This window comes from Doryrhamphus excisus, linkage group LG20, assembly GCF_037039965.1.
Source record: "Doryrhamphus excisus strain RoL-2023G ecotype Guam linkage group LG20, RoL_Dexc_Guam_v1.1, whole genome shotgun sequence".
Classification (NCBI taxonomy): domain Eukaryota; kingdom Metazoa; phylum Chordata; class Actinopteri; order Syngnathiformes; family Syngnathidae; genus Doryrhamphus; species Doryrhamphus excisus.
Genome location: NC_136376.1, coordinates 2872329 through 2895833, shown reverse-complemented (window position 1 = coordinate 2895833; position 23505 = coordinate 2872329). Strand labels below are relative to the sequence as shown.

At 37.8% G+C, this 23505-nt stretch overlaps 1 protein-coding gene across 2 annotated transcripts in view; it reads right to left on the bottom strand.

Annotated features, from left to right (window-relative positions):
* Positions 1-3105: 3105 nt before the first annotated feature.
* Positions 3106-23505, bottom strand: part of dachc (dachshund c) — a 49764-nt gene continuing 29364 nt past the window's right edge. Inside the window, exons 4-11 of one of the 2 annotated variants that reach the window (XM_058059002.2) lie at positions 17735-17913; positions 16659-16779; positions 16462-16575; positions 9717-9877; positions 8156-8306; positions 7844-7972; positions 5846-5917; positions 3106-3462 (exon numbers count right to left, since the gene is read on the bottom strand). In XM_058059002.2, coding sequence (XP_057914985.2) covers positions 3425-3462; positions 5846-5917; positions 7844-7972; positions 8156-8306; positions 9717-9877; positions 16462-16575; positions 16659-16779; positions 17735-17913 — 965 coding nt within the window. In that variant the 3' untranslated portion in view covers positions 3106-3424. The remainder of the gene's footprint in view (positions 3463-5845; positions 5918-7843; positions 7973-8155; positions 8307-9716; positions 9878-16461; positions 16576-16658; positions 16780-17734; positions 17914-23505) is intronic. The other variant, XM_058059003.2, reaches the window with a different exon arrangement.

Genomic DNA, 23505 nt, shown 5'->3' with positions numbered 1-23505 from the left:
TATATTTATTAATACTTATATTAATTTTCATTAATTCATAATGCAATAATAATAAATAATGATTATTTATTATTTATTAATTTTGTAGAAAATAAGCCATGGACTATTTTTGGCTAATGGTATGGTTTTAAATGCATTTGATGTATTGATGAAGATATCTACCTATAAGTTGTGTTCAAAAATAGTGGCACTATTTGACCACTAGAGGGTGGTATATCACAGTGTTAACAAGACTTCCAACGAAGGTGAAAATGAGTATTAATCATTATATTTTTGTAGTTATATTTTAAATTTCATGGTAATTACTGACAAGACTTAAAAATAATGGATTAAAATATTTAATGATAGTAGTAATAATAATCATCATCCAAAAAAATAATTATATGATCATAATAAAATTTTTATGTATTAATACTTAATTAATTTTCATTAATTCATAATGCAATAATAATAAATAATGATTATTTATTATTTATTTATTTTGTAGAAAATAAGCCATGGGTTATTTTTGGCTAATGGTAATTTTAAATGCATTTGATGTATTGATGAAGATATCTACCTATAGGTTGTAAGGGTATGTTTAAACTAATAATATGCTGCTAAAGGCGTGTACCAAAAATACCAAAAACACCTTAAAGATATCACGGATGTGCTGTACAGCAAATTGAGGTGTGAGAAATTTCAAGTCAAAGTTTGCGACTTCATAACTGTTCTCAATGTGCAGCATTTCAAGAGTACTTGGCGTACACAAAGCGATATGTACAGTGTGTACTTCAATGACCATATCATAGACCGTCAAGGTCCAAGAGAGGCCCCTGCTCCTGAAATCACATGTGACTCCGGATCTCCAATTGATCCGGTTCTCACGTTATGTTCCAAAGTACATCTCTTGCGCCAGAGATACACACAACAGCTGTCTAATAGCATGGCATCTCGTCATACAGCAGCGGGCCCGTTAGTTCCCATTGGTTAGTTCCCGCCCATTAGCTCTATTTGCTCGCCGCGGTCAGATGTGAGCGCGGCGCAGAGCTGAAAGGAACAGCTTGCTAATTGTGTTTCAGACCTTCTCTGTCACCGGTGGAGGAGTCAGGTCTAAAAAGGTTGCTTTGCTCCTGTTCTCAATCAAACATAATCAGATTAAACAGCACAAAGATGTGTGTGTGTGTGTGTGTGTGTTAGTGTGTGTGTTGATGTGTGTGTGTGCCAATAAAGAGAGAGCAGATTTGGAGACAGCCTTGACTCCTGCTGTTTGCTTTGTTCATTAAGAGGAGATGAGCAGATGGTTTGCTGCTCTGTTGTGCAGTGCGCACACGTGCAAACACACACACACACACACACATGTACACACACACACACACATGTACACGCTCAGGCCTGTCACCTTAGCTTTATCCTCCATTTATCTTTTCCATTACGCATCTCTCAGCAGGACAATGATGCTCGCTCAATTGTGAGGTGTGTGTGTGAAACAGTAGAAGTGTGTCCAATAGAAGACACAAAAGCTTTTATGGGACGCCTCGGAGGTGGTCATGCTAAAAAAAAAAAAAAAAAAAAAAAAAAAAAAAATGATGATTCATTCATTAATGCATGTGTGAGTCACACTGCATGCTAGGAACAAAAGTACAGTATCACTTCCTGGAAATGTCACATGACCAGCTAAAAAGAACTAGCGCTACACAACAAATATGTTAGGACATTTTAGTAGTACACTATATGTGTATGTTTATATGTTAAGTCGTCACAACACAACATCTGTATTTCATCACAGGCAATTTTTTACTGTTTGAGGTTTGTAGCATTTCTGGAAATGCTGCATTTTTAACTGTATTAACTTATTCAACAACAATATGTTTCTATAAACGGCAACGTATTTACTGTATATATTTCGTTGCACAAGATACCACATGGTTGGTATATAGTTTAGATCAGGGGTGGGCAAACTACAGCCCGGGGGCCACATCCGGCCCGCCAAATGTTTAAATACGGCCCGGCTGTTCTTTCCAAAGTATTTCATTGAAACTTAACATATGTACGCTGCACGGTGAACAAGTGGTTAGCACTCAGACCTCACAGCTAGAAGATCAGGGTTCAATTCCACCCTCGGCTATCTCTGTGTGGAGTTTGCATGTTCTCCCCGTGCATGTGTGGGTTTTCTCCGGGTACTCCAGTTTCCTCGCACATTCCAAAACCGCCACAGAACAGTTTAGATCAGGGGTGGGCAAACTACAGCCCGGGGGCCACATCCGGCCCGCCAAGTGTTGAAATACGGCCCGCCCGTTCTTTTCCAAAGTATTTCATTGAAACTTAACATACGTACGCTGCACGGCAGACGAGTGGTTAGCACTCAGACCTCACAGCTAGGAGACCAGGGTTCAATTCCAACCTTCATTTTACATTTTAGCATGACTAGTCTGATACACGCCTGTTCAGGTTGTATTGATTTGTGTCCACATATATGAGTTTTAGGCAATTGTAAAATAAAATAAAATAAAATAAAATAAAATAAAATAAAATAAAATAAAATAAAATAAAATAAAATAAAATAAAATAAAATAAAATAAAATAAAATAAAATAAAATAAAATAAAATAAAATATTTACATTTTAGCATGACTAGTCTGACACATGCCTGTTCAGGTTGTATTGATTTGTGTCCGCATATACGAGTTTTAGTCAATTGTAAAATAAAATAAAATAAAATAAAATAAAATAAAATAAAATAAAATAAAATAAAATAAAATAAAATAAAATAAAATAAAATAAAATAAAATAAAATAAAATAAAATAAAATTTGTACAAAAAAGATGAAACAAACCGTGATTAGTATTTGTGTGATATTTTGGAAATTAGCATTTTTTTATGCATTAATATGTATTTTAATTTTAGTTTTTGCTTTTTAAAATTTTAGTTTTTGCTGTTTTAGTTTTTTAAATAAGTTACGGGCTAGAGTTTTGATATCCTTGATGTAAATTATAAATAAAGTGCAGTGACAAAAAAAACCATCAGCATAAAAAATCACTCATGACATTTGTGTGAACTGCAAAAAAAAAAAAAAGAGTCAAAAAGGACACTGTAATAATTAATAAAAAGTATTTGTATTGTTTGTGTCAAACTGCCCTACTGCATTACACACACCATACATGTACTGACTATACAACATGCCTTTTCTGGATAATAATAATAATAATAATAATAATAATAACAACAAAAGCGATGACTATATATGTACACAGCTGTGTTACACTGATCACTTGTGTCCAGACAAAAAACAACTATGGGAGAAGTGGGTGGTGGGATGGGGGGTGGTGGGTGGGTTGGGGGGGGGGGGTAAGACACACATCATCTGAATAAAGGTTCTCAACTAGGGTCCAGGATTGGTGATAAATGCAATAAATTAAAGGCGAGAAGAGTGGAAACGCGTCTCTTCAGTACATCCCGGTCGCCTGCAGGAAGACTCGGCCCTCTGCAAGACAAAACAAGACACAAACACGGATGAGAGTCATGATTCCCGCAGTTCAATTCCTGACGCCGTCACTTCATTAGCGTAATAAACATCCTACAAGGTCCTACGCAGACTTGACCATTCATGAAGATGCTTCATGATAAGTCAGGCTCAGCTGAAGGAGCCTTGATCCCCCCCTCCGTTTCTGTGCGATTAAACTTCCTGGCACAAAGGAAGCACATCCTGCCCCCGCTGTCTGACAGACAATTCCCCTTTAAATGATTTATTACTGGCTGTTAATTATGCAAATGATGTCCAAACAAACTCATCACCAGAACAATTAAGACAGCCGTTAATTAGTGGCCACTTCTCTTCTTGCTTCAGTGGCGTTCAATTAAAAAACAAAAGAAAAAAAAAAAAAAAAAAGAAAAAAGGTCTTGGAACAAGCTAGCTGTCCGGGTCCGGTCCATTGGGTAGCGGGGGCCGGTGGGTGCAGAGAGGTAGTCTACAGCCACTAAGTCTTCCGCTCGCTCTGTCTTACACGTTTTGCGGTTGATCTATCGCCGTGGAGACAAATACATCTATTAAACGTCACTCTGCATTAGCTGCATCAACTGCATCGCGCTCAGCGCCGTTCGCGTTCTCTGAAGGGGGGGACCTTCCAGCCGGCTTCACTTCCCCGGAAAATCTAATCAAAAGGATGCGGGGGGCCACTGGGAGATTTTTGGATATATATATTTATATATATGTATTACTTGGTAAAAAGGCTTTAAAATAATAGGTGTCATACAAAAACTATAAATGTTTTTTCCATATATTTATTTTTTTCCATACAATTTATTATGGAAATTTATTATATTATGCAATTTACTATGCAAGTGGATGAGTTACAAATTTGAAGAATGCATAGTATATATACATAAATATATATATATATGAAAAATAAAAACTTGTATATGTGCACATATGTATAAAATTTTGTTATTTTTTAATTTATATATATAAATACATATATATATTTGCATATATACAATATATATATATTTATATATGTATATTAATGTATCTATCTATGAAAAGAAATAAAAATAAAATAAAAAAATAAAAACTTGTATATGTGCATATACGTATAAAATGTTATTTAAAAAAATATATATATATATTTAAAATATATAAACAAATATATAGCTTTTTGCTATTATTAGTTATTATTATTATTAATAATATTATTATTAATATTATTATGTTATTCAACATATGCTCTTCATATTATTTCTTTCTGCTCTTTTTTTCCCAATTTTTTCAGCTTTTTATAATGTATATTTTTTATCATATATTTAATAAATATTTGTAATATTTGTATAGCTTTTTGCCATTATGAGTTATTATTATTATTATTATTATTATGTTATTCAACATATGCTCTTCACAATTTTTCTTTCCGCTCTATTTTTCCAATTTTTGCAGCTTTTTAAAATGTATATTTTTTATCATATATTTAATAAATATTTGTAATATTTGTATAGCTTTTTGCTATTATTAGTTATTATTATTATTATTATTATTGTTATTCAACATATGCTCTTCACATTATTTCTTTCTGCTCTATTTTCCCAATTTTTGCAGCTTTTTAAAATGTATATTTTTATCATATATTTAATAAATATTTGTAATATTTGTATTTGTAATATCCCCATTTTTGCAGCTTTAAAAAATATTTTTTATTTTATATTTAATAAATATGTTTAATATTTGTAATATACCACTCCATCCATTTTAGTTATTTTTATGTTTATACATTAACAGGCCACACGGTGGACGAGTGGTTATCATGTCGGCCACACAGTGAGGAGATGGGGAAGACCTGGGTTCGAATCTCCGCTCTCTGTGTGGAATTAGCATGTTCTCCCCGTGCTTGCGTGGGTTCCAAAAACATGCTAGGTTAATTAGCGACTTCAAATTGTCCATAGGTATGAATGTGAGTGTGAATGGTTGTTTGTCTATATGTGCCCTGTGATTGGCTGGCCACCATGTCCAGGGTGTAACCCCGCCTCTCGCCTGAAGTCAACTGGGATAGGCTCCAGCATACCCACAAGTGGGTATTTAGCATTATTTGACATTGTTATGGTTGTGTATTAAGTTACTTTCAGTGAATAGTACATCAATACCGCTCTACAAGCTGTACACAGACTACTCTAATGTTACTTTCAAGATTACTTTCTATAATAATGTTCCTTGATCCTTGGCGTCTGGTAAAGTCTAAAGTGAAGTCTAACAAAGCCTGGCCTGGTACCTGGAGCACTAATGACCCTTCATATATGACTGTTGGTTCCCCAAGGACATCTAAGGACGCACGCCGTTGTTCCACGGACGACGGTACGACTCCGCCGTCTTTGTTTCGCACCTTGCACTGTGGCCTTGGCGTCCATCCTGTTGTCCTCGTGCTCGCTCCCGTCCGCGTCCTGGGTCACGCACTCTGTCGGGGGAGAGTCAGCTGGTGATTGATGCGTTGCAGTTTGCTCGTTAATTAAAAGAGGAAGTCAATTACGAAGCTAATGAACAGTCCGAGCTTGTTGACATGCAAATACGAAGGAGTCAAAGCTTCTTGTTGTGTCGCCAGGTCATTGCTGGACGTGTGTGTCGGGAAGAAAAGCTCTGAGCTGCTAGTGGGAGGTGTCGTTTGGTGACACCTGTTGATGTGCATGTGTACATCCCAGAATAGAAAACAAGTGAAATATACGCATGGGATCTTACATTGGAGTCCATACAATGTGTTATTTCCCACTTATATGAAATCATATGAATCCTATTTAACTTGATGTAAGAATGCTAGTCCACAATTCATATTGTCGTTTTATTTTCTGAGGCATCTTTCAAGGGAATATTAATATTTTGTGGCGCATTTTTTTGAGAGTATGTAAGTATTCATTCACAGCCATATTTTCCCTGAAGCTCAATGCTAGCAGATGCCTTGAGTGATTTTTCCTAATTGCAACAATTGTTATGTATAGTGTTGAAATCAATTTATTTATTATTTATTATTTATTATTTATTATTTATTATTTATTATTTATTATTTATTATTTATTATTTATTATTTATTATTTATTATTTATTATTTATTATTTATTATTTATTATTTATTATTTATTATTTATTATTTATTATTTATTATTTATATATATATTAATATATTATATTTATATTCCATAGATTCATATTCATATATTCATACCTATGGACAAATTGGAGTCGCCAGCTCATATTCAGCAGGAACTCGAGATGGCCGCTAGCTAGCGAGTGAACCACCTAGCCTAGAAACTTATGAAACCCAAAACAGACCACTTCCACACGAATTGGGAGGAGAAGACTTCTTCACTTGCAACAATTGTTATGTATAGTGTTGAAATCAATTAATTTATTATTTATTATTTATTATTTATTATTTATTATTTATTATTTATTATTTATTATTTATTATTTATTATTTATTATTTATTATTTATTATTTATTATTTATTATTATCATTATTATTATTATTATTATTATTATATTTATTATATATATTATATATATTATGTATATATATTTTTTTAATATATTATATTTATATTTCATATATTCATATTCATATATTCATACCTATGGACAAATTGGAGTCGCCAGCTCATATTCAGCAGGAACTCGAGATGGCCGCTAGCTAGCGAGTGAACCACCTAGCCTAGAAACTTATGAAACCCAAAACAGACCACTTCCACACTAATTGGGAGGAGAAGACTTCTTTACTCTGTCATCTTCATGACTTCATGCAGTGTTAAGGTAATTTCATGTAAGCTAATGTCTCACCGAGCCAATTAGCAACTAGCATGTTTTTGGAATGTGGGAGGAAACCGGAGTATCCGGAGAAAACCCACGCATGCACGGGGAGAACACGCTAACCACTCGTCCACCGTGCAGCACAGTTTCTATCTCATAATTCTGACTTTTTATCTCTGAATTTCAACTTATAATCTCATTATGACTTACATTAGCATATTATTTCTTTCTATTTTTTTTGTTCTGATATAGTTGCTTACATATTGGAAAAAAAATTGATTTCAAATTTCAAAGTGAAAGTTATGCTCTCTTTTTTTAGTTGGGAACTGATATTTTCCTGAAACTTACCTATGTTCCACTGCTGATTACCAAAGAACGGAAAAAGGTAGAAACAAACTTTTTTTTCTGATAAAATACAGAAGGGCTTCATGGTGGTCTAGTGGTTAGTGCGCAGACCTCACAGCTAGGAGACCCGAGTTCAATGCCACCTCTTTGTGGTATAAATACATATGAATGTGAGTGTGAATGGTTGTTTGTCTATATGCGCCCTGTGATTGTATGTTGTATGATCGTATGTCGTTGTACCTGTGAGCGTGTTGGCGGTGTGCAGCAAGCCGTGCTCGGCTTGATCTCGTAGCTTCACCTCCTCCTCCAAGGCCTCCTGAAGTCTCCTCTTATTCCTCTTTTCCTTCTTCAGACGCTTCTGGATGAGAACTAGAAGAAAGGAGAGTCGGAGGATGGAGGAAGGATGATCCAATCTATTAGTTTTGGCCTTGACCGGAGGCTGACATCACGTCAGGTGAGATCATACGAGGAAGATCACGCATGATGTCACATTTGGCCGGGCTATGAATCACCATCATCATCACCATCATCATCATCAAGGCACTTCGGTACCTCTGTTTTTCTGCTCCACGCTCAGCTGCCTCTCCAGCGTCTCCCGCAGCTCCCGCTCTCGAACCAGCTCCATCTTCAGCTCCGTCCTCTCCAGGTGGTCCTGCTTCTCCTGCGCCCGGGCGTTCTCTATGGCAACCCTCAGCAGACCCTGCTTGGAGACACACAGGCGCACATCAACAGCAGGTTACACCCTGAACATCAAACGCCAGGAAAGGAAACAAAATGTAGAACCCCACCGAGACCTGATCCTCATTCCAGTCTGACTGGGTGAAATATTCATATTCACAGATTCATATTCAAGTAATGTTACATGGGATGGATTAATACTACTTTCATTTCAATTGTAGAAGATTATTTTTATATTTTATATCATAAATGTGTGAATTTTAATCAAACAGGAACAAGTGAATTACAAATACGTATATCAACTATATACAATTTTTATAATGAATATGATAAATACATAAACATAATAAATGCATAATAAATGAATACATAATTAAATAAATTAAATTAATAAAATTAAAATTAAAATTAAAATTAAAAAATTATTACATTAAATTAAAAGACAAAATACACTAAACTACATTATGAATACATACATTATTATAAATAAATATATACATGAAGAAACAAAATAAATGAATAAAAATAAATTAATTAAATTAATAAAATTAAAAAATAATAAAATTAAATTAAATAAAAAAAGACAAAATAAATTAAACTACATTATGAATACATACATTATTATGAATAAATTGAAGAAATAAAGTAAATAAATAAATAAATAAAATAAAAAAATACAAAATAATTAAATTAAATTAAATTAAAAAAACAAAATAAACTAAACTACATTATGAATACATACATTATTATAAATAAATATATACATGAAGAAATAAAATAAAATAAAATACAAAACATATTGTTGATATTTAAATGAAATCAAAACAATTAAACACATAAAACATATATGAAACAATATCATTAGGGATGTCGGATATCAGTACCGTATGTCATGGTACACGTATCGGCTGATATCGGTATCGGAAATTGAGAGTTGGACAATATTGGCATATCGTTTTTTGGCAGAAAATCCAATATCGGAATACCTAAATACAATACAATATTAATATGCTAACAACATACAAAACATATATAAATAAAAGAAAACTGCTACTCAACTAAATAAAACTAAAGTTATATAATTTTGAAGTCCAATAATGTCATATCTTATGTTATGAAATAAGTGCGGCTATTGTCCCGCTGGGGTCAGATTAGGTTAAAATGTTTTTTTTCCCCTTCTTCTTCTTGTGAAGAAGTGAAAACCAAACGATGGAGTTCTTTCACGCTAACAAAGAGCTAACAATGCGAGAAGCAGGTCACCGCACGCCCATCGCAATTTAACTGCATCCTAAATGTCTTGCCTCCTCCTCGTGTTGCTCGCCGTTCCGGGCCATCCTCAAAAGAGCGTCTCATTGCCGCCGCCCTTCTATTCATCTCTTTGACGGAAAAGAGCGCTGCTGACAATAAAGACAACAAAGCCCCGGCAGAGCCTCACCTGGATGTTGGTGAGCAGGGTCTCTATGGAGGACAGGCCTTCCGGGAAGATGAAGGGAGCGTGGTGGAGACCTGCTGGGAGCTTCTGTCCTGCGGGGTAAGGCGCCTTCTCGCAGCTCGGTGGGGGGTTCTGGTAGACTTGTCTGTCAGCTGAGTTGGATTCTACAAGACATTGAAGCGGGGAGCATTTCTCAGACGACTAATATAGAGGCAAGTCCATTTTAATAATGATTTGGAGTGCATGAGAAAGTGCTCTATTTATAAACAAGTGTAGCAGCACAACACAGCAGCAACAGAACCATAAACATAAAATAAGACATAATGCAGACTCACATGTTAGCATTGGGTGAGTTCCTTGTTGTTGTTCTGTACAGTACTTCCTTATGTAGCTATTGTCTTATCAGTGTAACTGATACTGTAATACTACACATTAGTTCCATACCCGGCTGTGATAAGTGAATTCCTGCGATTCCTTATTCATAAATGAAATATTTTCGTCCTTAAAGCATAAAAAACCTGTTATCGACCTTCTAAAAATATTTTTTTTAACATAATTAGAGACCTCTCGACTTGAAATAACACCCCTATAGTCACCTTTACCCTAACATGACCAAATATAGTAATCATGTAGACTACTACTAGGTTAATCGGTTCCAGACCTTTTCCAAAAAAGTATGATTGCTTATGGCTGCACGGTTGCACGGTGGTCGAGTGGTTTGTGCGCAGATCTCACAGCTAGGAGACCCGAGTTCAATCCCACCCTCGGCCATCTCTGTGTGGAGTTAGCATGTTCTCCGTGTGCATGTGGGAGGAAACCGGAGTACCGAAAGAAAACCCACGCAAGCACCGGGAGAACATGCAAACCACTCGTCCACCGTGCGGCACAGTTTCGATCTCATAATTCTGACTTTTTATCTCTGAATTTCGACTTTTTATCTTAACATTAATATTACCATAATATTTCATTAATAATAGATATTATTTTGTATTTATCGGTGAGTGGTTAGCGCGCTGGCCACACAGCTAGGAGACCCGAGTTCAATTCCACCCAGGGCCATCTCTGTGTGGAATTTGTATGTTCTCCCCGTGCATGTGTGGGTTTTCTCCGGGTACTCCGGTTTCCTCCCACATTCCAAAAACATGCTAGGTTAATTAGCGACTCCAAATTGTCCATAGGTATGAATGTGAGTGTGAATGGTTGTTTGTCTATATGTGCCCTGTGACTGGATGATGCTGCTTGTTACCTTGTTTGTATTGTTTTTGTTGTGGTATAGTTGCTTACATATTGGAGTTGTCACAAAAGCAAAAAAAAAAAAAATTGTTTCAAAGTGAAAGTTATGCTCTCTTTTTTAGTTGGGAACTGATATTTTCCTGAAACTTACCTATGTTCCACTGCTGATTACTAAAGAACGGAAAAAGGTAGAAACAAACTTTTTTTTCTGATAAAATACGGGAGGGCTGCATGGTGATCTAGTGGTTAGTGCGCAGACCTCACAGCTCGGAGACCCGAGTTCAATACCACCCCTGTGTGGTATGAATACATATGAATGTGAGAGTGAATGGTTGTTTGTCTATATGTGCCCTGTGATTGGCTGGCCACCAGTCCAGGGTGTACCCCGCCTCTCGCCCGAAGACAACTGGGATAGGCTCCATCAATGAAAATGAATGAATGATTGCTTATTTAGTTTTGTGGTTAGAAAACCTGTTTATGACCTTCTAAATATGACGTGAACATTATTAGAGCACCTCATAGTCATCTTTACGTTTTTATGACCAAATATGAGACATAATGTAGACTCATGCATTGTATTGCTGCTCTTTTTTTTTTTACTTCCTGTTGTTATTTTGGACATAGCCAATGGAATAACAATGATGGAGTGAAAACGCAGAATCCAAAGCGTGCAGTGGCAAGAGCCGGCAACAAGAAACTCTCTCTCTCTGAATGTTCTGGACTCCTCTGTCCATGCTACTGTTGCGTAACTGACGCCATGTCCTCTTTGGGCAAATTTAAACCTCAGCCTCAGCTTCAGCGTCACGATCGCAACACTACAAACTACGCCAGCTGCTATCAAACCCACATTGAAATTCAAGTCTTTTCTTGCGCTAACTTACAGTACATCCCATAATACAAGCCGATTCCCTGTTAAATAAATCCATCCAGATGCTATTTTCGGTGTAACGCCCTGCCTGAGCCAGCAGCACATTTGTAGAATTTACATCTTTGTAATTTGTTGAGTGATTCTCTTGTAAACACATAAAGCTTCATATTAAATGGCTGTTTATAATAATGTTTGGTTGTCCCGGGTTTAAGGTTTGGAATTTTTTTTTTTTTTTTAATTGATGCGTTTTATGACGTGGCACGGTGCCTGTTGATAATGCATCACAGCAGCTTGACACGTCCCATAAAAGCAGCAAAGAGGAGACGAAGAAGAAGAAGAAGAAGCTGCATTATGGATGACCATCTGTTTGGAAACCCGAGACGTACGCGTGTTGACGCATTTCGTGACGGCGAGACAAGATGAAAATTCATTCATTCATTTTCTACCGCTTTTCCTCAAGAGGGTCGCGGGGGGTGCTGGAGCCTATCCCAGCTGTCTTCAGGCGAGAGGCGGGGTACACCCTGGACTGGTGGCCAGCCAATCACAGGGCACATATAGACAAACAACCATTCACACTCACATTCATACCTATGGACAATTTGGAGTCGCTAATTAACCTAAGTTGAAATATTAAAGAAGTTGCCATAAAGTTGTAATATAATGATAAACCAACTAAATCTAGAATTACAGTAGCTTTGGAATGTTAAATCTTAAAGAAATATTATGGGAACAAAGTCCAAATATTAGAAGAAGAACATGTAGTAAGAGGATTCATTCATTCATTTTCTACCGCTTTTCCTCACGAGGGTCGCGAGGGGTGCTGGAGCCTATCCCAGCTGTCTTCGGGCGTGAGGCGGGGTACACCCTGGACTGGTGGCCAGCCAATCACAGGGCACATATAGACAAACAACCATTCACACTCACATTCATACCTATGGACAATTTGGAGTCGCTAATTAACCTAGCATGTTTTTGGAATGTGGGAGGAAACCGGAGTACCCGTAGAAAACCCACGCATGCACGGGGACAACATGCAAATTCCACACAGAGATAGCCGAGGGCGGAATTGAACCCGAGTCTCAGTTCCAAATGTGAAATTTGTGAATAGTTAATGGTGTTATATTAGTAAATAAATAGTTATTTTCATGTAAAACAACCATTTTTGTGTTGTTTATGCTGGAGCCTATCCCAGCTGTCTTCAGGCAAGAGAACGGGGTACACCCTGGACTGGTGGCCAGCCAATCACAGGGCACATATAGACAAACAACCATTCACACTCACATTCATACCTATGGATAATTTGGAGTCGCTGATTAACCTAGCATGTTTTTGGAATGTGGGAGGAAACCGGAGTACCTGTAGAAAACCCACGCATGCACGAAGAGAACATGCAAACTCCACACAGAGATGGCCGAGGGTGGAATTGAACCTTGGTCTCCTAGCTGTGAGGTCTGCGCGCTAACCACTCGATCACCGTGCAGCCTCCTCGAAACTTAAGAAGCTAAAAAAAAAATAATAATTACCACTTCCACACAGAATGCGAGGAGAACCTTTTTCCACTGTCGGACAAACTCCACACAAAGATGGCCGTGGATGGAATTGAACCCTAGTCTCCTAGCTGTGAGGTTTGCTTTTTTTTTTTTTTTTTTTAGACTTGTAGAGGGCAGGTTTCGAGTGGGGGGGGGTCGTCCATGTCCGTAGAGGCCCCGACGCTAGGTAACATAGCTTAAACGTGCACTTTTTGATACCCTGACACTTTTTTTTTTTTTATTCTGTGACAAATGACAGTGTTTTCTGCACTTAGCTGACCGCAGCATCTTTGCATCCAGCGCGGCCTCACGTCTTGGCAACTGTCACATTCAAGGTGTTTCACAGATGAGGGCCCCCTACCCACACACACACACACACACACTATCCTCTATTACTTTCTAGCTAAGAGCATTGCTCTGCAGAGAAAGGTAATTAGCAGGTGCTGGCGAGCTCAGCGGAGGGCATCCAACGACACTCTTGTGACACACACACACACACACACACACACACACATATATATATATATACATACACATTGATAGCACACTGAAGTGCTCAGTCAGCAACGTGGGCTCCCCTGGCTCCTTGGATGTGACTGATCCTTTATTGAGTTACTGTTTTACGCCTACTTTACCTCTCTCTCTCTCTCTCTCGCTCGCTCGCTCGCTCACACGTTTGATCATTTACCCATCTCCCTAACCAAGGTCACTGTCTGTTTTTCCTCCCCTCCCTTTACAAAACTTCATTGCTCCTTTTTTTTTTTTTTCCTTATTCCTCTCCCGGGCCGTCCCCAAGGGTGGTGATGGTGGTGGTGGTGGTGGGGGGGGGGGGGGTACGGAACATCACCACGTGTGAAGACTGCCAGTCAGCGGGAAGAGAGGAGGACGGAAAAGAGATGGAATAAAAAAAATGTGCTGATGTTTGGTTAATGGGAGTGAGGTGTCAGGGATGGCCTCTGATCTCCCCGCCGCGTGGATACGTTGTTCAAAGAGCGGAGAGGGGGAGTGGGGGGGGGGGGGTTTGAAACAGCGCACACAGCCAAAAAAAAACGGTTCACACACACACACACACACACACATGCGTAAGTTTAAGCACAATGGATTGACAGAATGACAGCGCCGACGTGCCCTTTTTGAAAAACATGGCCTCCTGATATCCATGTAATCCTGCAAATGTACGCCGCCTTCATTTGCATGCAGGGAAAAAAAAAAAAAAAAAAAAATCAATTGAAAGTCAATTGCATAAATGTCCACCAGGGGCCTTCTTATGTCGCTTTTGTCAATACGTTCACAGCAACCTGACAGCCCCCCCCCCTTCCTCCTAAAACCCAACCCGGGATGTGATTGGGGAGATTCGATTACAAAATAATGCGATTCGGTATTTAGAATACATTTGCACACACAGGCGCGCCCCGGCTCTTTATTTTTTTTCTGCTGACTGTTTGTCCTTGAGCAAGTCCTCATTAAGCTAATGCAAAGCTCCCTGACAGAGAGAAGCAAACAAACTGACGTTGCAGCGCCGCGGCAACCCGGGCCCTAACGACAAGGAGGCGGGTCGTTATGCAGATGAGTTACCGGGCCCGAGAAACACGGGAGGGCCTGCCCCGGCTCGTTAAGGCCGCCGCCACCGCCGCCGCCCCGGTAAATGGCTCGCTAATGCGACTCTGCTGTCGTACAGATCGGATTCGGTTTTGCGCTCAGTGGGAGAGAATGGCGAGGGTGCCAGATGAGGATCATCAACTTCCTGTTTGGATGTATAACGCCATTCCTCGTCGAGTTGTTGTGTGACCCACATGCATGGATTATTCAAACTATTCAAATTGGCAGGCTGTGTTCCCAGCTTATTGATTTGTCCCTGGAATAATCATTACTGATTAAACATTTACAAATGATTAATCGCTGTCACAAGAATGTCTCGGGAAAAAAAAAAAAAAAAAAAAACAGCAATAACTCTTTTAAAGCTCACTTTTTGGTCCAGAAAGGCTCCAATTTCAAGTGCTTGGTCTACAAAAGTGTCAAAATACCATTATCATAAACAGCTGTGGCTGTAGGCAACCTCCTTTACAAAATAAACAACCACAGCTACATCTATTGTCTTTATTTACCTCTGCATGCTTTATAATGTTGCTGTTACTATTACAACATTGGTTCTGTTGCTTGCCAATGAATGACCAGAGAGCTAAATTTCACTTTCCGCTTTCTCATGCACTCCAAATTATTCTTCTGTGTAATAATAAGTCTCTCCCCGATTCATAAAATGTATCCCAAGGACAGTTTTTAGGGTCGCCCCGACCTACGCGTGCTGTGCATAAGGCCACGTTTTCTGAAATAATAAATAATAAAAATCGACCCGCTCACTTGTCAAGTACCTGTTGGTGTCATAGTACAGCTGCTGCCTTTGAAGGCAGAGGGTGCAGGTTCTCGCCCAGCACCTGGACATCTTTTTAAACATTTATTTTGCACATCCCAGCTGTCTACACCCTGGACTGGTGGCCAGCCAATCACAGGGCACATATAGACAAACAACCATTCACACTCACATTCATACCTATGGACAATTTGGAGTCGCCAATTAAATAACCTAAGTTCAAATATTAAAGAAGTTGCCATAAAGCTGTAATATAATGATAAACCAACTAAATCTAGAATTATAGTAGCTTTGGGAATGTTAAATCTTAAAGAAATATTATGGGAACAAAGTCCAAATATTAGAAGAAGAACATGTAGTATGAAGATTCATTCATTCATTTTCTACCGCTTTTCGTCACGAGGGTCGCGGGGGGTGCTGGAGCCTATCCCAGCTGTCTTCAGGCGAGAGGCGGGGTACACCCTGGACTGGTGGCCAACCAATCACAGGGCACATATAGACAAACCACCATTCACACTCACATTGGAGTCGCTAATTAACCTAGCATGTTTTTGGAATGTGGGAGGAAACCGGAGTACCCGGAGAAAACCCTGGCAGACGGCGGGATTGAACTCAGGTCTCCTAGCTGTGAGGTCTGCGCACTAACCACTCGTCCACCGTGCAGCCCTTGAACAATTTTGTCTAATGAATTTGTATTACTCCAAACCGTGAATCTAAAATTCGACTTAAGGTATTGAATATTTTCCTCACCTTTATCAGCGCGTCCCCTCTTGCTTTCCTTGCCGTATTCCATCGAGTCTGCCTCTTTGATGCCGGACTGGGCTAACACACAGTGACTTAATGTGACGCCATCATGGAGGTGGTCTAAAGGAGTCCAAATAATCATCAATACTGACGTTGTACTATGTGTATAATGTGCTGCTTAGGAGTACAGGAGAAGTACACACGTATGTTTTCTGTAGGCCGGTCTGTGTGGGAAGGAGAACTGGACACGCTGCTGCTGTGATTGGATGACATCTGAGCTTCCTCCAGCGAGGGGGAAGGGGAGGGGCTGTCGTGCATGCACTCCTATTGGGGAAACAACAACAAAACAATGTCACATGTCACACTTCTGGTCACATGTCACACAGATATTGGCAAGTATAGTGAGGCTTACTGTAAATAAAGTTTTTCTCATAGGAATATCAAAACATTTTTGAAATATTTTGAGCACTTTTTTTGAAATTAATCAAATGGGAAGATACTAAACTCCATTGCAATCTTTTTCATTTCTTATCTGCTCAAACTCTTTAAAAAAAGTAAATATTATTTGTTTATTATTAGTTAAATGTTCATAAAAACTAATAAAAAAAATAATAAAAATTAATAAATGTATTAATTATTAATTTATTAATAATTTAGCTACACTCATGCCACGATAAGTTAATTAGAGCACAGAAAATAAAAATAAAATAAAAAATAAAAATTCTAAATATGGTTCATTATCATTAGTAGAGCCTCGTAGACAGGAAATAACACCCCTATAGTCCCATTTACACTTTTATTAATCTCTGTTTACACTGAATTGCGATTGCGCAGGCTACAGGATCACTGCAGGGACGCAAGAGTCGGACGTCCATGGCTTTAAGGATAGCATGCTAGCAAGCTAACTAGTCATACAATTTTGAATTTTATTTTATTCTGAACTTAAGAAAAGGTTTCAAACGAAGTGGGGAAAAAAGTAAGTAGTAAGTAAGAAGCCCTAAACATACCACTTCCACACTGAATGGGAGGAGAACTATTTTCCAATCTATCATGTCATGCACTGTTAAGGTAATGTAATGTAATGTAATGTCAATATTTTTCATATTTTTTAATGTCTTTAAATGGGGATACCACTGTATACTTCCAATTTATCAATGTCCGCCATCTTTGTGGACTTTGTTGCTAAATGCAGAACCCCAAAAATAGCCCACTTCAATCTAATTTGCCCATTTTTTGTATGATTCCCGATAAAAACGTTCACGTAAGTGGCTGCCTTCACCTTAATAACCGAGGCGGGGGGCCGGGCGGCGGGGCTGGCGTGGAGCTGCGCCATGTTGGCTATGCTGGCCAGCGTACTCAGTCGGTTCATTTGGCCCATCGCCATGGAAACCGAGGCAGGCGCCAGACTGGCCGGGATCAGAGGATGTGACATCATCATGAAGGGCAACTGGTCCAGAACTAAAACAGCAGAGAAGACAAGAAGAGACGTCGGTTGAATTCCCGCCCGATGAGATGTAACACAACCAACGTTTCAGAGACTTAGTTCGGAATCGTACTGTAACGGTCCGTGTTCTTGTTGCGTTCGCTGCCAGTATTCCGATACCCTGACCGGCTACAACAAAACACGTCTTGTACCACTTCCACCTCATCTCCTCCCCACGGATCTATTGTCCGCAAAGCTCTCTTTAAGTCAAGAATGGACTCGCTTTAAAAGGGAAATCCTTTCTGTCAACAGCCCCCCCGTGGCTTGTTGTCGTCCCTCTGGTCCTGACACAAACACTCCTGATTGGGGAGACTGTGGATGTTGGGATGGTGGGGGCTTGGGGGGGGGGGTTATGACATAAATATTTATCATTTAATAAAGGCACAAGCAAAAAACAAAAGACACACACGGGGAGGAAGTGGAACAAAAGAACTGATGGCAGTTCTGGTGCTGGGCCAAGCAATGCATGCTGGGTAATTATGATGCACACAAAGGATGGGGGGGGGGACAATGCTGGATGCCATTTCGCACAATTGTCATAAATAATATGAAAGGAGGGATGGGGGGGCATGAAGGATGGACAGCTAAGGAAAGGAAAGAATGAAGGAGGAGAAGGAGATGAAGAAAAAAAAGGAGGAAGGGGAAGAAGTAATGGACGTGAAAGGAGGAAGAAGAAAAATGAAAGGACGGATACAGAAAATGAATGGAAAGAACATGAAAAAATAAAGAAAAGAAGGAAGGAAAGCAGGGTCGCTGGGGTATGATGGAGCCTATCCCAGCTGTCTTCAGGCGAGAGGCGGGGTACACCCTGGACTGGTGGCCAGCCAATCACAGGGCACATATAGACAAACAACCATTCACACTCACATTCATACCTATGGACAATTTGGAAACTAAGTTGAAATATTAAAGAAGTTGCCATAAAGTTGTAATATAATGATAAACCAACTAAATCTAGAATTACAGTAGCTTTGGGAATGTTAAATATTAAAAAAATATTATGGGAACAAAGTCCAAATATTACAAGAAGAACATGTAGTATGAAGATTCATTCATTCATTCATTTTCTACCGCTTATCCTCACGAGTGTCGCGGGGGGTGCTGGAGCCTATACCAGCTGTTTTTGGGCGAGAGGCGGGGTACACCCTGGACTGGTGGCCAGCCAATCACAGGGCACATATAGACAAACAACCATTCACACTCACATTCATACCTATGGACAATTTGCATGTTTTTTCGGAATGTGGGATAATATAGAAAAATATAGAAGTGGAAGGGGGCCGCATGGCGGACGAGTGGTTCACAACTAGGAGACCAGGGTTCAATTCCACCCTCGGCCATCTCTGTGTGGAGTTTGCATGTTCTCCCCGTGCATGCGTGGGTTTTCTCCAGGTACCACATTCCAAAAAGATGCTAGGTTAATTAATTAATTAGGTTAATTAGGTTAATCAATTAATTGGGCTAATTGGCGATTCCAAATTGTCCATAGGTATGAATGTGAGTGTGAATGGTTGTTTGTCTATATGTGCCCTGTGATTGGCCGGCCACCAGTCCAGGGTGTACCCCGCCTCTCGCCCAAAGACAGCTGGGATAGGCTCCAGCACCCCCCGCGACACTCGTGAGGATAAGCGGTAGAAAATGAATGAATGAATGAATCTTCATACTACATGTTCTTCTTGTAATGACAGCTGGGATAGGCTCCAGCACCCCCTGTGAGGAAAAGCGGTACAAAATGAATGAATAGAAGTGTAAGAATAAGGAAGTGAAAGAAGGAAGGAGGGATAAACTGTAATGAAAGGATGAATACAGAAGCGAGGGAAGCATGAGAACGACAATGTAAGGAAAGTACATAAAGGAATCAAAGAGAAGTAAATGAAGACAGGAGGAAGGAGAAAGGAAATGAAGAAGGAAGAACAGTAAAGTAAGGAAGGGAAGGAAGGGGAAGGACAGCAAAGGATAGCAAGAGACGACTAAATGAAGACAAAATGGAAGAAAAGAAAAAGTACAGAAAAGTAAGTAAATTCCGAAGAACTTTAGGAAGAAAACCAAAAAATAAAATACGTATAATCGCTATCGCCCGCTGCTCCCGAGTCCATCCCAGCTTTGATGCGACAGCGAAGGTAACACCGCATGTCCGCCGCGTCGCTCCTTGATCAAACCCCCTTCTACATATCATTTCATTCCCACCCCCGCCCATCCCTCGCTCTTATGTTTCATTAAAAAACATCAAAAGTCAAAGTGGCTCTCTTATGTTTATCCAAACAAACCATTACTGTAAACAAACAGTTGCTGTAAATTTCCCAGAAGATCTTGTTAAACGCACAAATGGCTGCTTGCGCTCTTCCCGGGACCTACAAGGTGTCACGCTCAGCATTTCTTTGTGTGTGTGAGCTGACATCGTGTTTGCAGTACTACGAGAACGAGTATCTGCCTATGCTTCCCATAAGGCCGTGGGTGGGTGGGTGGTTGGGTGGGTGGAATGGGCGGTGCTTTGGAAAACAAAACATGTTGCATTCATGTGTGTGTTTCCACTTGACTCTACCATTAAGAGTGATTAAGCTTTACAGGTTTCTAATGGGTGCCGGTAACCATGCCACCTAACTACACACAGATGCTATCCGTAGCTAGCACAATGGTAAACAATCCTGTTTACACAACGTGAGCGCTACAGACAATAATAATGAGGAGAATAATAAATAAAAAAAACGTAAAAAATTTGGATATTAAATTTTTTTAAATTAAACTTTACCGAGTTAAATTTCAGGGCGGCACGGTGGTTGAGTGGTTAGCGCGCAGACCTCACAGCTAGGAGGACCAGGGTTCGATTCCATGGCTTTTCTCCAGGTACTCCGGTTTCCTCCCACATGCCAAAAACATGCTAGGTTAATTAGCGACTCCAAATTGTCCATAGGTATGAATGTGAGTGTGAATGGTTGTTTGTCTATATGTGCCCTGTGATTGGCTGGCCACCAGTCCAGGGTGTCCAGTCATAATATTCAAATATAGTAATGATAATAAATAATAACAAATATTTTTTTAAAATAAATAAATGAGTTGAGTGAGTAGAGTACAAGCAATTATTATTAAAAAAAATTTACATTTAAAAACGTTAACAATTAAATGCTGTTTTATTATTATTATTATTATTATTATTATTATTATATGGATTGATGACAATAATAATAACTTAATAAGAACCAAACATAGACAGAAAAATTAAATTTATATATAAAAAATAAACTTTACCAAATTCAATTTCAATACCATTACATTTAAATATAATAATAGTAATGCTAATAAATAATAACAAATATTTTAAAGTATTAAATAGATGAGTAGAGTAATAGCAATTATTATTTAAAATAAATCTATTTTTTTTACATTTAAAAACTTTAACAAGTAAATGCTGTTGTTTTATTATTATATATGGATTGATGACAATAATAATAACTTAATAAGAACCAGATATATAGACACAGAGAAATTACATTTATATATTTAAAAAAATTTAACTTTACCAAGTTACATTTCAATATCATTACATTTAAATATAATAATAGTAATGATAACAAATAATAAATATTTTTAAATATTAAATAAATGAGTAGCGTGAGTAGAGTACAAGCAATTATTATAAAAAATATTATTTAAAAAATATTTACATTTAAAAACTAAATGCTGTTGTTTTATTATTATTTATTATTTATTAAAGTAGTAAGTAAATAAATGAGTAGATTACAACCAATTATTATAAAAAAATATAATTAAAAAAAAGTATTTACATTTAAACCTTTAACAATTAAATACTGTTGTTTTATTATTATATATTATTAAATATGGATATCATTACATTTAAATATAATAATAGTAATGATAATAAATAATAAATATTTTAAAGTATTAAATAAATGAGTAGATTACAACCAATTATTATAAAAATATATAATTTAAATACTAATTAACAATTAAATACTATTGTTTTACTATCCGTAGCTAGCACAACGGTAAACACTCCTGTTTACACAACGTGAGCGCTACAGACAATAATAACGAGGGCATAAAAATAAAGAATAAACTGTAGATTGATAGTGTATTCCACACAGACCTCCGTATAAGCCCTGTCATCTGTCTAAACACACTGATGTCGCTTTAACCTGTCGATAACAGCGGGTGGAAGGCGAAGGCGGAGGGCGGAGGGCGGAGGGCGGGGTTGGTGCATCCGCCTTATTTTGTGCGTATGCGCGTGTGTGTTGCATCATTGATTGTGCAGCGTTTGTCGTTTGCATTCAAGGTAGTGAATTAGAGAGAAGACTATTGATTGGGGCTTCAGCCTCTCATCTTATTCATCTCTCTATCTGTCTATCTGTCCTTCTGGCCGGCATGCCACCCCTCTTCTTAAATATGCCGTGCTTTTAGCCAAAAAAACACAGAATAACAACGCTAAAGTGGCATAGACGCACACCGTTCCCAGGGTCAACAAACACAACATTAAACTGTGTAAGTGAGGCATTTTGCTGCATGCTTTGAATGGGAAAAAGTAATGGTAATAAAAAATGGTTGGTAATGGTTGAATTTCATTTGAACGTGCATCAGATTACAATTGAATGCATCACATAATCAGTTCACAGTTCCACATGTCCAAAAGGAGTAGGAAGAAGCAAAGCTTATTAAATCCTACCCCTCCATCTGGTACTTTTACAATCAGTAACTGTTACATTTGTTCACTTCCTGCTTTCCTAATATAATAAAAAAAAAATATTATTTTTTTTATAATTTTTACAACTGTTTTATAATTGTTTTATAATTTTTCAATTTTTTTTTAAATAATTTTAAAAAAATTTAAAATTTTTATAATTTTTTTTGTCACGTACCGAAGTACAAGGTGATATGAGCATACAATGCCATAATGTGTACCATAGTAAGTGTCAATATAGTGATATATATAGCACATCATGACACATTCACAGTTCCACATGTCCAAAAGGAGTAGGAAGAAGCAAAGCTTATGAAATCCTACCCCTCCATCTGGTACTTTTACAATCAGTAACTGTTACATTTGTTCACTTCCTGCTTTCCTAATATAATAAAAAATATTTTATTATTTTTTTTATAATTTTTACAATTGTTTTATAATTGTTTTATAATTTTTCAATTTTTTTTAAAATAATTTTTAAAAATTTTTAAATTTTTATAATTTTTTTTTGTCACGTACCGAAGTACAAGGTGATATGAGCATACAATGCCATAATGGGTACCATAGTAAGTGTCAATATAGTGATATATATATAGCACATCATGACACATTCACAGTTCCACATGTCCAAAAGGAGTAGGAAGAAGCAAAGCTTATTAAATCCGACCCCTCCATCTGGTACTTTTACAATCAGTAACTGTAACATTTGTTCACTTCCTGCTTTCCTAAGATATATTTTTTTGTTTTTTTATTTTAATTTTTTTTGTTATTTTTTTTTTATGAATTTTTTTTTTTCAATGTTAAATTTTTTTTTTCCACATACTGAAATGCTATGGCTTTTTAACGTAGTCCTAGCATATAAGTGTTTCAAATG